This window comes from Euprymna scolopes, chromosome 34, assembly GCF_053919585.1.
Source record: "Euprymna scolopes isolate OS-2025 chromosome 34, ASM5391958v1, whole genome shotgun sequence".
NCBI classification, from domain to species: domain Eukaryota; kingdom Metazoa; phylum Mollusca; class Cephalopoda; order Sepiida; family Sepiolidae; genus Euprymna; species Euprymna scolopes.
This window is the reverse complement of record NC_136515.1, coordinates 40,222,594-40,238,908: the sequence shown is the minus strand read 5'-3', so window position 1 is coordinate 40,238,908 and position 16,315 is coordinate 40,222,594. Positions and strand designations below refer to the sequence as shown.

At 33.4% G+C, this 16,315-nt stretch overlaps 1 protein-coding gene across 1 annotated transcript; it reads left to right on the top strand.

Moving 5' to 3' along the window:
• The first annotated feature begins 4,712 nt into the window (after positions 1–4,712).
• Positions 4,713–5,211, top strand: LOC145259240 (uncharacterized). The gene is made up of 2 exons (XM_080117082.1): positions 4,713–4,865; positions 4,981–5,211. The coding sequence occupies exons 1-2, from the start codon at positions 4,713–4,715 to the stop codon at positions 5,209–5,211; spliced, it is 384 nt and encodes a 127-aa protein (XP_079973208.1).
• The last annotated feature ends 11,104 nt before the right edge of the window (positions 5,212–16,315 follow it).

The window sequence follows — 16,315 nt, the reverse complement described above, 5'->3', positions numbered from 1 at the left end:
GCTGGTTTATTATTTGTTTTAAGAAAGTTAGTTCTTGGGGATATTGGCTTTTAAGAGGGGAGGTTTGGGTTTGGGAGGAGTTAAATACTTTATTGGGTTCTTTCCTAGTTTCTAGTTTTAATTTTTCTAGTTTTTGAAAGTGTTGTATTTTTAGTTTTTTTTTTTGAAAGTTAAGCAATTCGTTTGGTTCTAGATGTCAAGGTGTCACAGGTCGCCACCCACGGCCAACAGTTGGCCCCATTGAGGGACTTTTACCCTCTGCAGGGGGGGGGGCAGTCAGTGTATTCTAATGCCCCACTGACAGGGCCGCTGATTTATGAAAGTATGATAGGTTATGAAAAGGAAGGGTTGTAAAGAGATAGCTTTGAATTTGGGGGGTATCAAAAACAAAGCAAAATATGATGAAAGTAAAAATGAAATAGATAAACCCCATAATTTATAATACCATACCTGTTCACACTGAAACACTTATAACAATATTCTGTGGATCTATATTAAAAAACCTTGTTAAACTTTGTGACATATTTACATTCTATGGAGGTAAAGCGCGAACGAACACCCCATAATTTTATTATACCATATTTCTTCAAACTGAAACATAATTATCAAAGTATACTTACGCAGATAGATATGAAAAGACTTTGTTAAAGTTTGTGCCTATTTCCATTCTATGGAGGCCAGGCGGAAATGCAGAACCCACAATTTTATTATACCGTCCCTATTTAAGTTAAAACATACTTATCCTTATGTACATCTATATCAAAAACACTTGTAAACGTTTTTTTTTTAATTTTTTAACTTTTTAAATTTTTATTTCCATACTTTGTGACCCAGGCGCGTACGCAGACCCCACAATTTTAATGAATCATCATTATGCCAGATCAAACACACCCATTCCTGTGTCTCGATACATCTTCTATCATTATATGTGATCAGTCTATAACACCCAACCATATAGAAGTTATACGTGACCAGACACACACACAGACGTTCAGCTTTATATTATATATATATATATATATATATATATATATATATATATATATACAGAGATAGAGAGAGAGAGATAGACACATACATACATACGTACATACATATTGAAATTCACAATGACAACATAATGAAACATGTAATTGTTACTGCTGCTGCTGATGTTGTTGAGCACCATAAATTCATCTGGTATGAATCAGATTATTATTGTTGGCATCCGTTTACCTAATATGTTTCTCGTTAGAATTATTTGAAAGACATTGCATACCTACGAAAGGGACTTCATAAAGTTGCCAACATGCCTAAGTGAAAGAGTTTTTGTCGAACGAACTGAACTCGAACTTGTAACACTCAGGTTATTAGTCTGTGTGATTAACCATCATCTCTCTAATGTTGCTGGTCGCATAGAGTTATCAAAATGTACACATCATCGGTGTTAGAGTCAAATGAAAAAGCCAATATGAACATAAGCACTAAGTATTCCCCTTCACTTTACAATAAAGGAAACTACAAAGTCTGCTTGTCTTACGATATCCAACCAAGATGGCTACCGAAACAATTTTTCTGTCACTTAATCGATGAACATTTGTTACACAGAGATTACGGTTGCACTTCTTCACCAATAAGATAATTCCAGAAATGCACGCGTTCACAACCACAGTTTTGTATAGTCTTCGGTTATTATTTGTATCACCTATTTTGTATATTTTCGTATTATTGAAAAAGAAATAAAAATGCGCAATTCATTAAAAATTCGACTCGTATGTTATCTTTATTTTCTTTTGATTTTTAAATAAACTTTTTCTGATAGATAAGTATTTCTACGGTTAAACTGTAATTAGTAATTGGCTTATGATTAATGTACATTAGTGCTTAATGCATTATAACGGAAGCCCTTGAGGCATTATACCGTTACTTCATAATGCATTATACCGTTACTTCATAATGCATTATACCGTAAGGTAATAATACATTATACCGTTAGTTCATAATACATTATACCATTAGTTCTCAACGTTACTCTTTAATAAATTATATATATGGTTACTCATTAATGATTTATACCGTTTACCTTTAAGGCATTTTACCCTTAGTCTAGTGTGCATTATACCGCTAGTCCGTAATACATTATAGCGTAAATAATAAATGTATGAGACCATAAGTTCTTTATGTATTATACCGTGTCTCGGTATGGCATTATTCCGTTACTCTTCAATTAATTATATCATAAGTCCAAAATGCACTATACCGTTAGTTTTTAATGCATTATATCATTAGTTTTTAATACATTCTATCGTCAGTTCAATATTGCGTGATACCATTAATCCATAATACATTCTTCTTCGATTTTTTATTTAGCATAAAAAATAGTCGTAATACTTTCTGTATTTAAACTGTTTTTATTATCATATATTTCTTCTTCGTTTTCTTCTTTGTTACCTTTTCTCGTTTACTGTACCTTCCTTTACATTTTCATACATCATAAATTCCTTCTCTATCTTATTATTGTGCGCATAAATACATCATACATTCTTTCTTTGTCTTATTTTTATTGTACGCATTACGAGTTCCCAAACGAGCCATCATTAAAGATTTCTGTGGTGTTCCCTAGATTCTAGGTGACAAGTCTCCAAAGATTTTTCTCTGCACCTCTTTCGAACAATTATGGCAATAAATCTGAGTTATCGCAATAGCCGTTTACCATTGATTTTATCACCGACACTTCCCATTGTTTTTCACTGGGATTTAGATGGCAATAAGTCATTGTCAAGATTCTGGACTCCTTCGCACTCATTCAGTGGTAGCCGGGTTTTTGCTCCCTCTCCTCTATTTTTCCTCTTCATCTGCTTTTTGGTGTGGTGTCAGTCGATGATGCCCCAGCACTTTTGGGTGGTTTGGATAGTTAATATACAAGTTTGGGGGGTTTAGTTTACTTTTTTCCATGTACTGCTATTATCGTTTTTGTTTTATTTTTGTTGCAGTTTCTATACGGCCGATTACAGTTTGTACCTCATGTAAATAGTCTTCCCATTTGTAAGTGTTTCTTTGATTTTTAGCCGTTTTCATAATCCGTTTCTGTAATCCGTTATATCTTCTCAGTCCTTCCTTTTGATTCCAATTTCTCCAATTCATTTTTCGACTTTCTATGAGATTATTCCTTTTACTCCTACGGTTATTAGTGTTATTTTGACTTTCCTCGTGTTCTATATCACTTTAATTCATAAAACATTCTTTTTTTATTTATTATTCAGCATAAAAAACACCCGTAATATGTGTTGTATCTGAACTGTTTTTGTTATTATAGATAGCGAAATCTACGAGCTGACAAGATTTTTCCTTCGTATTAAATATCTGACATCTGGCTTCATTTCTTATGTAGGTCTGTTTTTACCTCCATGTCGTATAGGATTTTATGATTACCGTTTTCAAGTACTGCTACCGGTTTGTGTTTGTACCATTTTTCCGGGTATTCAAGACGCAGTTGATTGCACAGTTCTCAGTGTATTGCCCACTTTGTTGTGTATATTCTTTTATATTTGGAAGCTAGTTTGCTGCATTCACTTATTATGTGGTTTATATTTCATCTCTTTGCCCACGAAGTCTGCATTTGCTGTTTTCTTAAGTCCTGTAGATTTTTGCTTTGACACAGATGGTTCTAATCGCGTTATCTTGTACGGCTTTTAGTGTTAGCGTTGTTTAGTTTTTCTGTGTAAGTATCTTTTTTCTAGCTATATCAAAATGTTTTCTGAGTCTCATTTCTTATCACCATTATAAATCATTTGCGTAAATGTTTTTTCTGATATTTATTTTGTTGTCTTATCTCTTGTCTCTCTGTCCTCTGGCTTGTTGATTATTTCAGTGTCTCTTTCTGCAGTGATTATCCTTTCTTTGTTCTGCGTTTGCCATTCATGGTGTCTTGTATACTAACAAGTCCTTTTCCTATGTTTTTCCTTTTCATGTAGAGTCGATCAACATCATTCTTTGTGTGTAGTGCATTGTTCATGGCCATAAGTTTCCTAATCTTCTCATTAAGGTGTATCAGTATAAGTGTGGTCTAGTCTATGAACGGCCTGGAGTATCTCACTAGTTATACTGCCCATGTATTTCTAATTTATATTATGTTTATGCTATGTATATTTGTACAGCAAAGCTGGAGAGATCTCTTCAGGTGCAGGCCTGGGTGGGTAATACGAAAACCTTGGTTAGCCCAGTTATCAGGACCATCTCTCGTCGTTGCAGGTAGAATCTAACGGAAAAATAAATCCATACAGTCGTTGCCAACGCGGTTGCAGGAACTGCCGGAAAGATGTTACAGAGCTTCACCATCCGCCTAACGGGACCGGATTTTTTGTCGGGATTTACTCCGTTTGTCTTTTCCTTTCCCAATGGCATCCACAAGGCAGTGGGAGGGAGCGATCATCAAAGATCGCAGTAAACAAATGAATCGATGGGCTGGGCACTAGCAAGAGGTATACTCAAGGGGAAAATTCATCAGTGACAAAGCCATCGAGAACACAACACCGCTGCCCACCATAGACGAATTCGACTCCCCATCCACATCCATGAACTGATGAAGGCTATTGACTCACTCTTCTGTTGAATGTGTCCCGGCAGTTACGGAATGCCACCAGAGATTTTGGAAGCAGGAAGGGAGAACACTCCTGGGTCACGTCTACGAGCTCCTGTTACAGTGTTGGGAAGAGGGCAGAATACCCCAGGATATGCGGGATACAAGGATCGTCACGCGCTACAAGAGCAAGGGCGATTGTAGCGACTGTAACAACTATCGCGGAATCTCCCTCCTCAGCGTGATAGGAAACTGCCCTCAACTGCTGGCTGACCGTGTTTACCCAGAGTCACAATGTGAGTTTCAGGCAAAACTCGCAACGATTGGCATGGTGTTCTCAATTAGGTAGCTGCAAGAAAAGTGCCGTGAAGAGAGAAATCTCTTATATCTCGCCTTATATCTCGTCTTATATTATTGCCAAGGCATTTGATTTTGTCAGTAGATCGGGTCTTTTCACCCCGCTTCTCAAGAATGGATCTTCCCTTAAAATACTTAAGGTTATCATATCATTCCACGATGACATGATGGGTACTATCAAATATAATGGATCTTCATCGAACCCCTTTCCAATCAAGAGCGGCGTGAAGCAAGGCTGCGTCTTGGCGCCTACACTCTTTGGCATTTTTCTCATTGCTCCTGCGCTATGCATTTAATGAGTCAGACGACGACATCTTTCTCCACACTAGGAGCGACGGCAACATATTCAACCTCGCCCGTCTCATAGCGAAGACGAGGGTGCACCAAGTGCTCATTAGAAAGATGCTCTTCACAGATGATGCAGGTCTCGTTGCTCATTCTGAGGAAAGTCTTCAAAGACTCATCTCCCGCATTGCGAACGCATGCACAGAGTTCTCCATCACCATCAGTCTGAAGAAAACCAACATCATGAGCCAATATATAAACACCACCCCAAGATCACTATTTGCGACCACACGCTGGAAATGGTAGACAAGTTCACATACATCGGCTCCACTATCACCAGCAACTTATTTCTGGACATAGAACATAAGGATAGGCAAAGCGGCCACTGTCATGGCCCGTCTAGCTAAGAGAGTGAAGGACAACACCTTGCTGACACTAACAACAAAATTGAGATTATACCAGGCTTGTGTGCATAGTACTCTTTTTTATGGTAGTGAGTCCTGGACTTTGTACTCACATCAAGAACGAAAATTGAATGCTTTCCACATGCGCAAACTCAGACGTCTTTAAGGCATCTCCTGGCAGGTCGAGACACAAACATAATTGTCTTGTACCAGACTGGCATACCAAGCATGGTTGCAATTCTTACTCGGGGACACTTGTGTTGATTCGGTTATGTGTGCAGGATTGAAGTTGGTCGCACCCCAAAGGACATTCTGTATGGCGAGCTGGTTACTAGAACACGGCCAATCGGATGACAAACTCTTCGCTACAAGGACACCTGCAATAAAGACCTGAAGACGGTGGCATTCAGCCACAAGATCTCGAATCAGAGTCATCCGATCGCACAGCCTGACGAGAAAAGGTCAAGGACGGCATCAAAATAGTAGAAAAAAAGAGAAAGACAAAATGAAGAAAAGAGAACTCACAGGCGAGAAAGGCCGCAGTTCACTCCTGCAAACCCCACCATCATACAGTTGACTATAACTGCAGCAACTGCCAACATAGCTGCAAATCTAAAATTGGACTATTTAACCACAGTAGGCGCTGTAGTAAACCGAACTATACGCAGAATGTGTCTCAAGAGGATGAAGAGTTCCATCAATTAATAATTAAGTTTTTACGTTCTTCTAATTTTTCCTCACATTTTCTTTTAAAGGTTTATTGATTTTATGCTGTCTGCTTCCAAACTCTCAAATATTGGTAAGTGTCTTGTTCGCATCGTTTCCTCATCTCTGTTTATGTAGACAGATTCATTATTATTATTATTGTTATTATTATTATTATTATTATTATTATTATTATTACTATTATTATTATTATTATTATCATCATAATTATTATTATCATTATTAATGTTATTATACTTATTATTATTATAATTATTATTATTAATGTTATTATTATTATCATTATCATTATTATTATTATTATTATTAATGTTATTACCATTATTATTATCATCATCATCATTATTATTATCAACTAGCATTTCAGCCCGGCGTTGCCCGAGTGGTTGGATGCGTATGTTGAGCAAAAAAAAAAAGTGGTAGTAGGAAAGCAGGCTCGAACTCGTACCGCAAAGGAGGAAAAGTACGGGGCAAAACCTAACGTTTATGCTGTTACGACCACCACCAAACCGGAAATTGCATTTTTTTAAATTAAGGCTAAACAATCTAAAGGAGAAGATAACTTTCAAAAATATCGGCAAAAAAAGTGACCCCTCCCCCTATAGAAAAGTGCCTAGTTGAAGGGAAAGATATTAATGTTTTTAGCCAATTTTTCGATATTTGTCCTATGAAAGGTCGAACTTTAAAACGATAATAATCTTGGAAAAATCCATCGCCTCTATTGAAAATTTAATCAGACATGCAAACAGATATACATACATACATACATACATACATACATACATTTATATATTGTTAACTATAAATTTTTGACCCAAACTGATGAAAAAGCTTGCCCTATCTCTAAATACCCTTTATGTAAAATTTCAAATATTTAGACCAGAAATTGTCTGAGTAATTTGGAAGAGACCGCTGAGGTCAATTTTTTTTTAACTTTGACCCCTATTAGACCCCTTAAAATTTATTGTTTTTGGCTCAAATTAAATTATTAAGTTAGATCCATGTCCAAGGAACCTATATCTAAAATTTCAAGTGCGTAGACCAAAAATTTTCGGAGGAGTTTGGTGGAGTTCTCAAAGGTGAAATCGTTGTACTTTGACCCCTTAATCGCCAAATTGCTGGCTAAAGACCAATCATATCGATTTCCCAAATCTCAGGACCTTGTATATAAAATTTCGAGTCTGTAGACTAAAAATTGACAGAGTTATTGCATAGGGAAATGTACGCAGACACACACACACACACACGTTCACTTTTATATATATATATATATATATATATATATATATATATAAATATATATATATATATATATAGATAGATAGATAGATAGAAAGATAGATGTTATTACCATTATTATTATCATTATTATTATTATTATTATTATTATTATTATTAATATTATTTTTATCATTATCACCATCATTATTATTATTAATAATGATATCATTATTATTAGAATCATTATTTTTATCATTACTATTATTATCATTATTATTATTATTAGAATTATTATTATTAATGTTATTATCAGTATTATTATAATTATTATTATTATCATTAATATTATTATTATCATCAGTATTATTATTTTTAATGATACCATCATTATAAGAATTATTATTATTATTATTATCATTATTATTATCAGTATTATCATTATAATTATCTTTAATATTATTTTTATTATTATTATCTTTTCTATTTCTTGTTCAACTTCCTTTTCTTCTCTTTCTTCTCATCATCCCATATATCCTAATTCTCGTTCATTTCTTTTTTCTTTATCTATGTCAATTTTATTTTCTTCGAATAACAACTTTTGCTTTGATTGACTAGTTAATTCCATCTCTACTCTCTCTCTCTCTCTCTCTTTGTTCTTTATCTCTCTCTCGCTCTCTCTCTCGCTCTCTCTCGCTCTCTCTCTCTCTCATGCACACAGATCGACACATTTATTCGCCCACCAATTACTTCAACCCCTCTCTGTATTCCGATCGCTTAACGTCCTTCCAGCTTATTTAAATTACGTACTTTCCCTCATTTTATTTTATTTCTAATCTTACCTCCTACCTAGATTGTTATCTTATCTCAGCCATTCTCTTTGCGAAGCTCTATCTCGGAATACGAAAACTTCCTTGCATAAAGCTTTGTCTCTGTAGTTTGTTCCACCGCGATTTCCTCTCATATCATTTCCGGTTCTTACTTAGTCCTCCGGCGTAAAGTGAAAAGGGAAGTAGGAGAAAATGAGGTGAAGATCGTTTCATCAATGATGACTCATTCTGAGGACACGTGATCACAAAGTGCCCCTCTTTCAACCTGAATATAACATCTCCCTTTGATTCTAAATAATATATCCAAATATTTTAGGAGGACTTTTCTCATATATACATATATATATATATATATATATATATATATATATATATATATATGTGTGTGTGTGTGTGTGTGTGTGTGTGTCTGTGTGTCTGTGTGTGTGTGTGTGTGTGTGTGTGGTTTTGATGAAAGTGTTTCTATAAAACGAAGTGGATTCAAACTTGGCATACCCTGGCTTTTATACACACACACATATTATTATTATTATTATTATTATTATTATTATTATTATTATTATTATTATTATTATTATTATTATTATTAATGCCTACAGACACGAGTGTTTCATCCTTTCGGGAATCATCAGTGCATTGTTACAATTACAGGCAGAGTCGGGAGATTCGAACCCGGTCATGAATCCATCTCTGTCTTCATTAGCAGGGAACAAATCACACAGCTAATGTTAACCGCAAGAAATACAGTTGAATTGAACATTTATGTAAATGTCTAGACGGCTAGAGCGGAATTATGAGTATAACAACATGATCTGTGCTTGCAAGCTTAGGGGACTGACTTTAATTTAAACTGAAACTGCTTAAAAAATAGGACAGCGTTCTTAAAGAGGCTGGCATATATAGTTTTCCGCGAATTTAAATTGCATTCGTTATTTTTATTTTACATTTTATTTTTACTAAAATCTTCTTTAGACTATATATATATATATATATATATATATATATATATATATATATATATAATACGCATCAAGTGCGCTTTAAAAGCCAAATCACAACGTAATATTAGGAAAATAAACAAATATTTTACTTGTTTGATATTTATCACAAATATATTTCAGAGGTAGCCTCCATCTTCAGTGTGTTGTTTTTGGTCTTTTTTCCTTTACTTCTTCCTTACCATGTTGTAAAGTTGGAGAAAGAATCATGTTTGTAAAGAGCCGTGCGTTGTATATATAGCGGTTGTATTTTGAAATGTTCGACCTGTGCGTAGGCAACGCGAGAATGACGTCAAGGATGAGAGTTCATATAGAAACGTTGTTTTAATTTGAATAAAATAAAATACGCGTGATCAATGATCCAAACAAAAAAATAGTTAATTGAGTAAAAAAGTTAATTTTTCAAAGATATGCAAATTGGTTAACCTGTCGCACATCGATGGGTTTAATATATTAAGAATTTTGTTTTAATAATTTTTAATGTGTTACGAATTTTTTTAATAATTTTTAATGTATAAATAATTTTGTTTTAATAATTTTTAATATATTAAGAATTTTGTTTTAATAATTTTTAATATATTAAGAATTTTGTTTTAATAATTTTTGATATATTAAGAACTTTGTTTCAATATTTTTTAATATATCAAGAACTTTTTTTAATAATTTGTAATATATAAAGCACTTTGTTTTAATAATATTTAATATATTTAGAATTTGGTTTTAATCATTTTTAATATATTTAGAACTTTGTTTTAATAATTTTTAATATATTAAGAAGTTTGTTTTAATAATTTTTTATATATTAAGAAGTTTGTTTTAATAATTTTTAATATATTAAGAACTTTGTTTTAATAATTTTTTATATATTAAGAACTTTGTTTTAATAATTTTTAATATATTTAGAACTTTGTTTTAATAATTTTTAATACATTAAGCACTTTGTTTTAATAATTTTTAATATATTAAGAACTTTGTTTTAATAATTTTTAATATATTAAGAATTTTGTTTAAATAATTTTTAATATATTAAGAACTTTGTTTTAATAATTTTTAATATATAAAGAACTTTGTTTTTATAATTTTTAATATATTAAGAACTTTGTTTTAATAATTTATAATATATTAAGAATTTTGTTTTAATAAGTTTTATATATTAAGAATTTTTTTTAAATAATTTTTAATATATTAAGAATTTGTTTTAACAATTTTAAATATATTAAGAATTTTGTTTCAATAATTTTTAATGTATTAAGAATTTTGTTTTAATAATTTTTTAATATATTAAGAACTTTTTTTAATAATTTTTAATGTATTAAGAATTTTTTTTAATAATTTTTAATATATTTAGAATTTTGTTTTAATAATTTTTAATATATTAAGAACTTTGTTTTAATAATTTTTAATATATTAAGAATTTTTTTAAATAATTTTTAATATATTAAGAATTTGTTTTAATAATTTTTAATATATTAAGACTTTTGTTTTAATAGTTTTTAATATATTAAGAATTTTTTTTAAATAATTTTACAGTAGAAAAAGTAGGATGTTTATATAGATATCACAGCGAAAAACACTCAAATTTAAGGATAAATAAAATTACATTAAATTGGATATGGGTAAGGAGGATTATTCAACATTAAAAATTTGTTTTAATAATTTTTAATATATTAAGAATTTTGTTTTAAGAATTTTTAATATATTAAGAACTTTATTTTAATACTTTTTAATATATTAAGCACTTTGTTTTAATAATTTTTAATATATTAAGAATTTTGTTTTTATAATTTTTAACATATTTAGAATTTTGTTTTAATCATTTTTAATATATTTAGAACTTTGTTTTAATAATTTTTAATATATTAAGAACTTTGTTTTAATAATTGTTAATATATTAAGAACTTTGTTTTAATAATTTTTAATATATTAAGAATTTTGTTTTAATAATTTTTAATATATTAAGAATTTTGTATTAATAAGTTTTCAGTAGAAAAGTAGGATTTTAATATAGATATCGCAGCGGAAAACACTCAAATTTAAGGATAAATAAAATTACATTAAATTGGATATCCGTAATATCTGTAATGGGACGTAAGAAAATTTAACTTTGCAGCCTTTAGACATAGTATGAAAAATACAGGATATAGTTTAATAACGCAACGCAAGTAACTACCAGCTATCATTCTTTTAATTGGAAAAGAATAAACGCACAAGCGATTGCAATTTACATGCGGAAAAGTCAATGAGAATTAAGATGGCTATGTAAAAAGAGAAAACTATACGGGGAAAACCGCGAAGGTCCTACTAGCGACTAACAGGTTTCCACGGAGATGCTACTCGAACCGAGAACACTGCTTCCGTCGAAGGTAGACCTTTTTCGCGTGCCCATGGATCCTGCGACCCGCAGCAGGAGAGAAGCACACGTCCCGATCCAGACCACACCGTCCATTGAAGATGTTGTAGGCGAGGATCAGGTCGTCTCAAAGCCTCCGTCGCTCAAGAGAAAAAGGATTTAGCGCTTATAAACGTTGCTCATAAGGTTGACCTGAGACGAACCAGCATTCTCATCACCAGGTACTGAACCCGTTGGAGACGCTGGACGTCCTTCACGTAATATGGGTGTGTGGCCAGAATAATGTATTCGAGAATCAGGAGGTGTAGAGGGGAAGGAAGATGGATGGAGTGAGATGACAAAAGGAGCGGCACATGAGAAATAGGGCACTTCTAGCATTGTTAGCAGAAGTTATGCAGTGTTCAGAGGCTGAGTTTGTTTTATGTACAATCACTCCACGACCCTTAGCTTAACTTATGGACTCTAAAAGGCAGCTACTGCTATGTGGGTTCACTTGGCTACGTTCAAAATCAAGTTTCCGTCCAGTGACCATCTAAAGACAATAGAGGCAATGCCTAATATCTTATAGTCGGTGCGGAGAGGGCAAGAATACGTCTTTGGCAAACACGAGGAGTAGCTGAGAAATCAAGTTATTGACGAAGATGAGAAACAACGAGGGGCTAATAATTGAACCTTGTTGCACACTGCGTATTGCACTGCATGCATCGGAAAGGCAGTCGCTCACTTGAACCTGAAATGTGTGGTCAACGAGGAAAGCGCCAACCTACTGCACGACCTCAAGATAGAAACCCGTACGCCCGGAGCTTCCTGAAAATGTAGACGATGATTTACATAGTCGAAAGCCCCGGCAAACTCCAGAAAGACAATGCCCGCAGTGTCTCCCCTGTCCATGATTCTCGTAAACGACCCCTCCATGGCCAGAATGTTCGTTGGGCAAGACCTCTTCGGCACGAAGCCATGTTAGGATTGAAGGTGAAACATTATCGCTCTTTTCAGCAACACTTTCATGACTTTGCAGACAATATACGTGAGCGTAACGGGACGGTAGTCTAGACGGTCGTCTCTGTTACTCTTCTTGTAGATGGGATAGATCGTAGCATTACGCCAGTAGTCTGGATACCGATAGTCAGAGACAAATTAAAAAGACACGTGAAGGGGGTAGAGATTAAAACGGCGAGCTCTATGAGGATACGAGGGTGGGCAATGTCAGGGCCCTTTGTTGCATCAAGTGATCTGAGAACTCGCTCAACGTTATCTCCTTACGTCAAACACGTAGTAGCCACTTTAATCTGTTGATTAGGTCTACATTATATATATATATATATATATATATATATATATATATATATATATATATATAAAAGAATAAGTAAAATATATAAGTAGAATATCAGCCGACTCCTCGCGCACAGTACTGTGAAAACCATGCGCTTGGATCCAAGATAAGATATCTCAGCGCCATCACATGGCTTAAAAATGAAAAATATTTATTTTACCAAACAAAGTTTTGTTCTCTTCTTAATAAATCAGCATGAAATTGAAAATAGATGCCCCTCCTCAATGAAGCATAATTCGACGACACATCTGCTTTTAATAATTTGTTTTAAAATAAATGAATGTATTACAGTTGAAAAAAAGCCAGAAATAATGTCAGCAAACTACAAAGCAAGAAACAATAGAAAATAGTGTTAGACTTGCGTATAATTGTTTCATACAAAACGAACAGTTAATATGTAGTCCTAAGCTTGAAATAAGTGTGCGACACGGAGGTAGCAAATTATTCAGGAGAGGAGGAGGGGGGCACTCTATTAAGGATGGGAGAAAGGAGCAAATAAGATTCCTGTCCATGTAATTTGTATCTATGTAATTTTTTAGCTAGGAATCTAACTAAAATTTACGGGATTATGGTTGAGATAATCTTACATACACCTACGAATCTCAATTTCCTATAGCTTCTATAGAAATAGACATTAAATATTAGAATAGTTCACTTATATTTTAATATTTTCTTACTAATTGTATTGATTAAAAGTAATAAGCAAACATAGTACGAGAATTTGCGCGCGATGTTTATTTCCATTACATCTTTATTGCTTTTCATAAATATCTTTACACAACACTATGGTTTACATGCAATAAAATAGAACAAAACATAACATCCATTGTTTGGTAGATGAGACTATAAACTAATTCCACAAATTCTCATTCAAAGTTTGAGTCGCTTTTAAAATATTGATTAAATTTGCTGTTTTACCGATGTTTATACGCCGTTCACATGCTTAATAATTTTTAATGTTTTTTCCCATGTTTTTTCTTGTGTTCTTTCAAAATATGTTAAAATTTAACATTATTTAACAGTATTTAATATGACAAAAGCCACAAGTTTTCAAAGCGAGAATTTTGGTTCAAGAATTGACTTTAGCGAACAGAAGTAATTAAAGTACGTGATTTCTGGAGAAACGAAATTCTTCGTCTTTACAGCTGACACCTAAGCATGCTACATAAATATATCGCCGTCCTCAAATGCACCGATGGAAGTAGGGGTAAGTGCGTTTTTATCCGATAGTTCACGACCTATCCGTATATATGTCTTTACCTATATGGCTCTATCTCTGTATATCTCTTAATCTTTTGGCCGCACTGATGTAGTAGTTCATGTAATTGTTTACTTGGGCCTAATAACTCTTCCATTGACTAAACCCGCTGCGATCGAGTGATTTTTAAGACGCCGAAGATGACGTGGGTTATCGACAGACGCGTATGCAAATTAAAACACGCTGAAGGCAACCGTTACAAGAGACTTTGAATAGAAACGCTAATATCAACCGAGAATAGAGAGACGGGTTCACAAGTGATGAGTAGGGCTATGACAACAGCATATTCTTTTCGTTGTTTTGACTCACGATTATATATTCGACACAGTTAATCAACCGAGAACCACATCAATCTATATAAAAGCAGATAAGATATCAATGGATACACACTCGAGAGTCAAAACAATGAAAAGGGCATTCTGTGACGTGGTTTAAGGAAATTCATTATGGCGAATTAAAACTGATAAAGATTAAAAAATTTAATTATAATTGAGATTATTTTTAGACCTCGTTTCTTGGAATTAAAAAATTAGATCCATTATCCTTTCTAGTCCTCATAAAATTGGGTCTCTAATCTCTTTTTTCACACCTGGGGATACTTAGTATGTCTATAAATCTATTATCAAATCATCTATGCAGGACTTTTTCATCCTTCGGTTGGCTAATCTCTATCGCATTTATAGGTTCTTGATAAGACGTAAAAACTATCATATATTAACCCCCACATGTTCTTCTGCTCTGCATTATATCTTTAATGCATGTGATTTGCTTGTCTCGGTCTTTCCTATGAATAATATTATGGCATGTGTTTTTCACAATTGTCTCATCTGTGCTTCTTTTGTTCCAGCTCTTTTGACTCGTTGGTCTTGTCGCTTCTATTGATTCGCTGTTTCGATACCTCATAGTAATATAGTTTTTTTATTTCAGTGGCCTATTTCCAAGAGCCACCTGCTCATGGAACTCTTTTCCTGCTGACTGTTTCCCTCTTACCAATAACCTTCATCATTCTCCAGACAAAGGGCAATTGTTTTTTTTTTTTGTTTTTGTTTTTTTTGGTAATCAGTACTCTTGCAGAATTTGGCCCGGTTCTCGGAATTTCTCGTCAATCATGGATCGGTCACGATCGGCAATCATCGGATTAAGCCAGGCGTTGTTCATATTTTGAAACGCTAAATCTACATTTTGTTTTTTTTTTATTTTAAAAACTATAGTTTTAAAATTATATTTTGGATGTTTATTTATTTATTTTCTTTTACTCCAATGGCTGAGCGTTTGATCAACCAATGAAAAACAGTATAGAAATGGAAGCAGACGACTTTCGAATTGAAAGAAATTGAACGAAAAAACAAATTAGTTTCAAATTTGCAAAAAAAATAAATAGATAATAGCAGGCACGGAAATAAATTTATGCTCTTTCGAAAAAGAAATGAAAACACCGGAGCAGACAATCTCATATTGTCAGGAGAAGAAACTGCTATCAAAATAAATGAGGTGCAAGACTTGTATATACAAATGCGTAGTGAAACGAAAATCGTGTGTTAAGGATGGTTCCTCGTAAAAATGCACAAATGCGCAGTGTAGACAGTGGGTCTTCTTGTGCACAGGATCGTTTTTTGCTAGACCCAACTTGGATATTTCCACAATCATAAAACTCATTTATTTTAGGGCATACGGAATAGCTACTTGAGAGAACATGGGAAGGGAATTTAGTATTGTTTCAAAACACAAATATACAGACTGGAAGAACTTTCTCAGAGGAATTTGCCAGCAGAATCTTCTTAGGAATCCCCGGCAGATCGAACGCACAGGTCACACGGGCGAAATAGACGAGTTTCTCATCAACTGGAGGAAAAACGTTGGGAGGATCCTCGACCGCTCTGAGTCTTCGGCAGCTATGACACTACCGACAAGGAGGAATTCTTGGTGATCGTACCAAACCGAAACGCCGAACCCCCTATTAATATTAAACAAATATATTCTGCCGGAGACCACGGT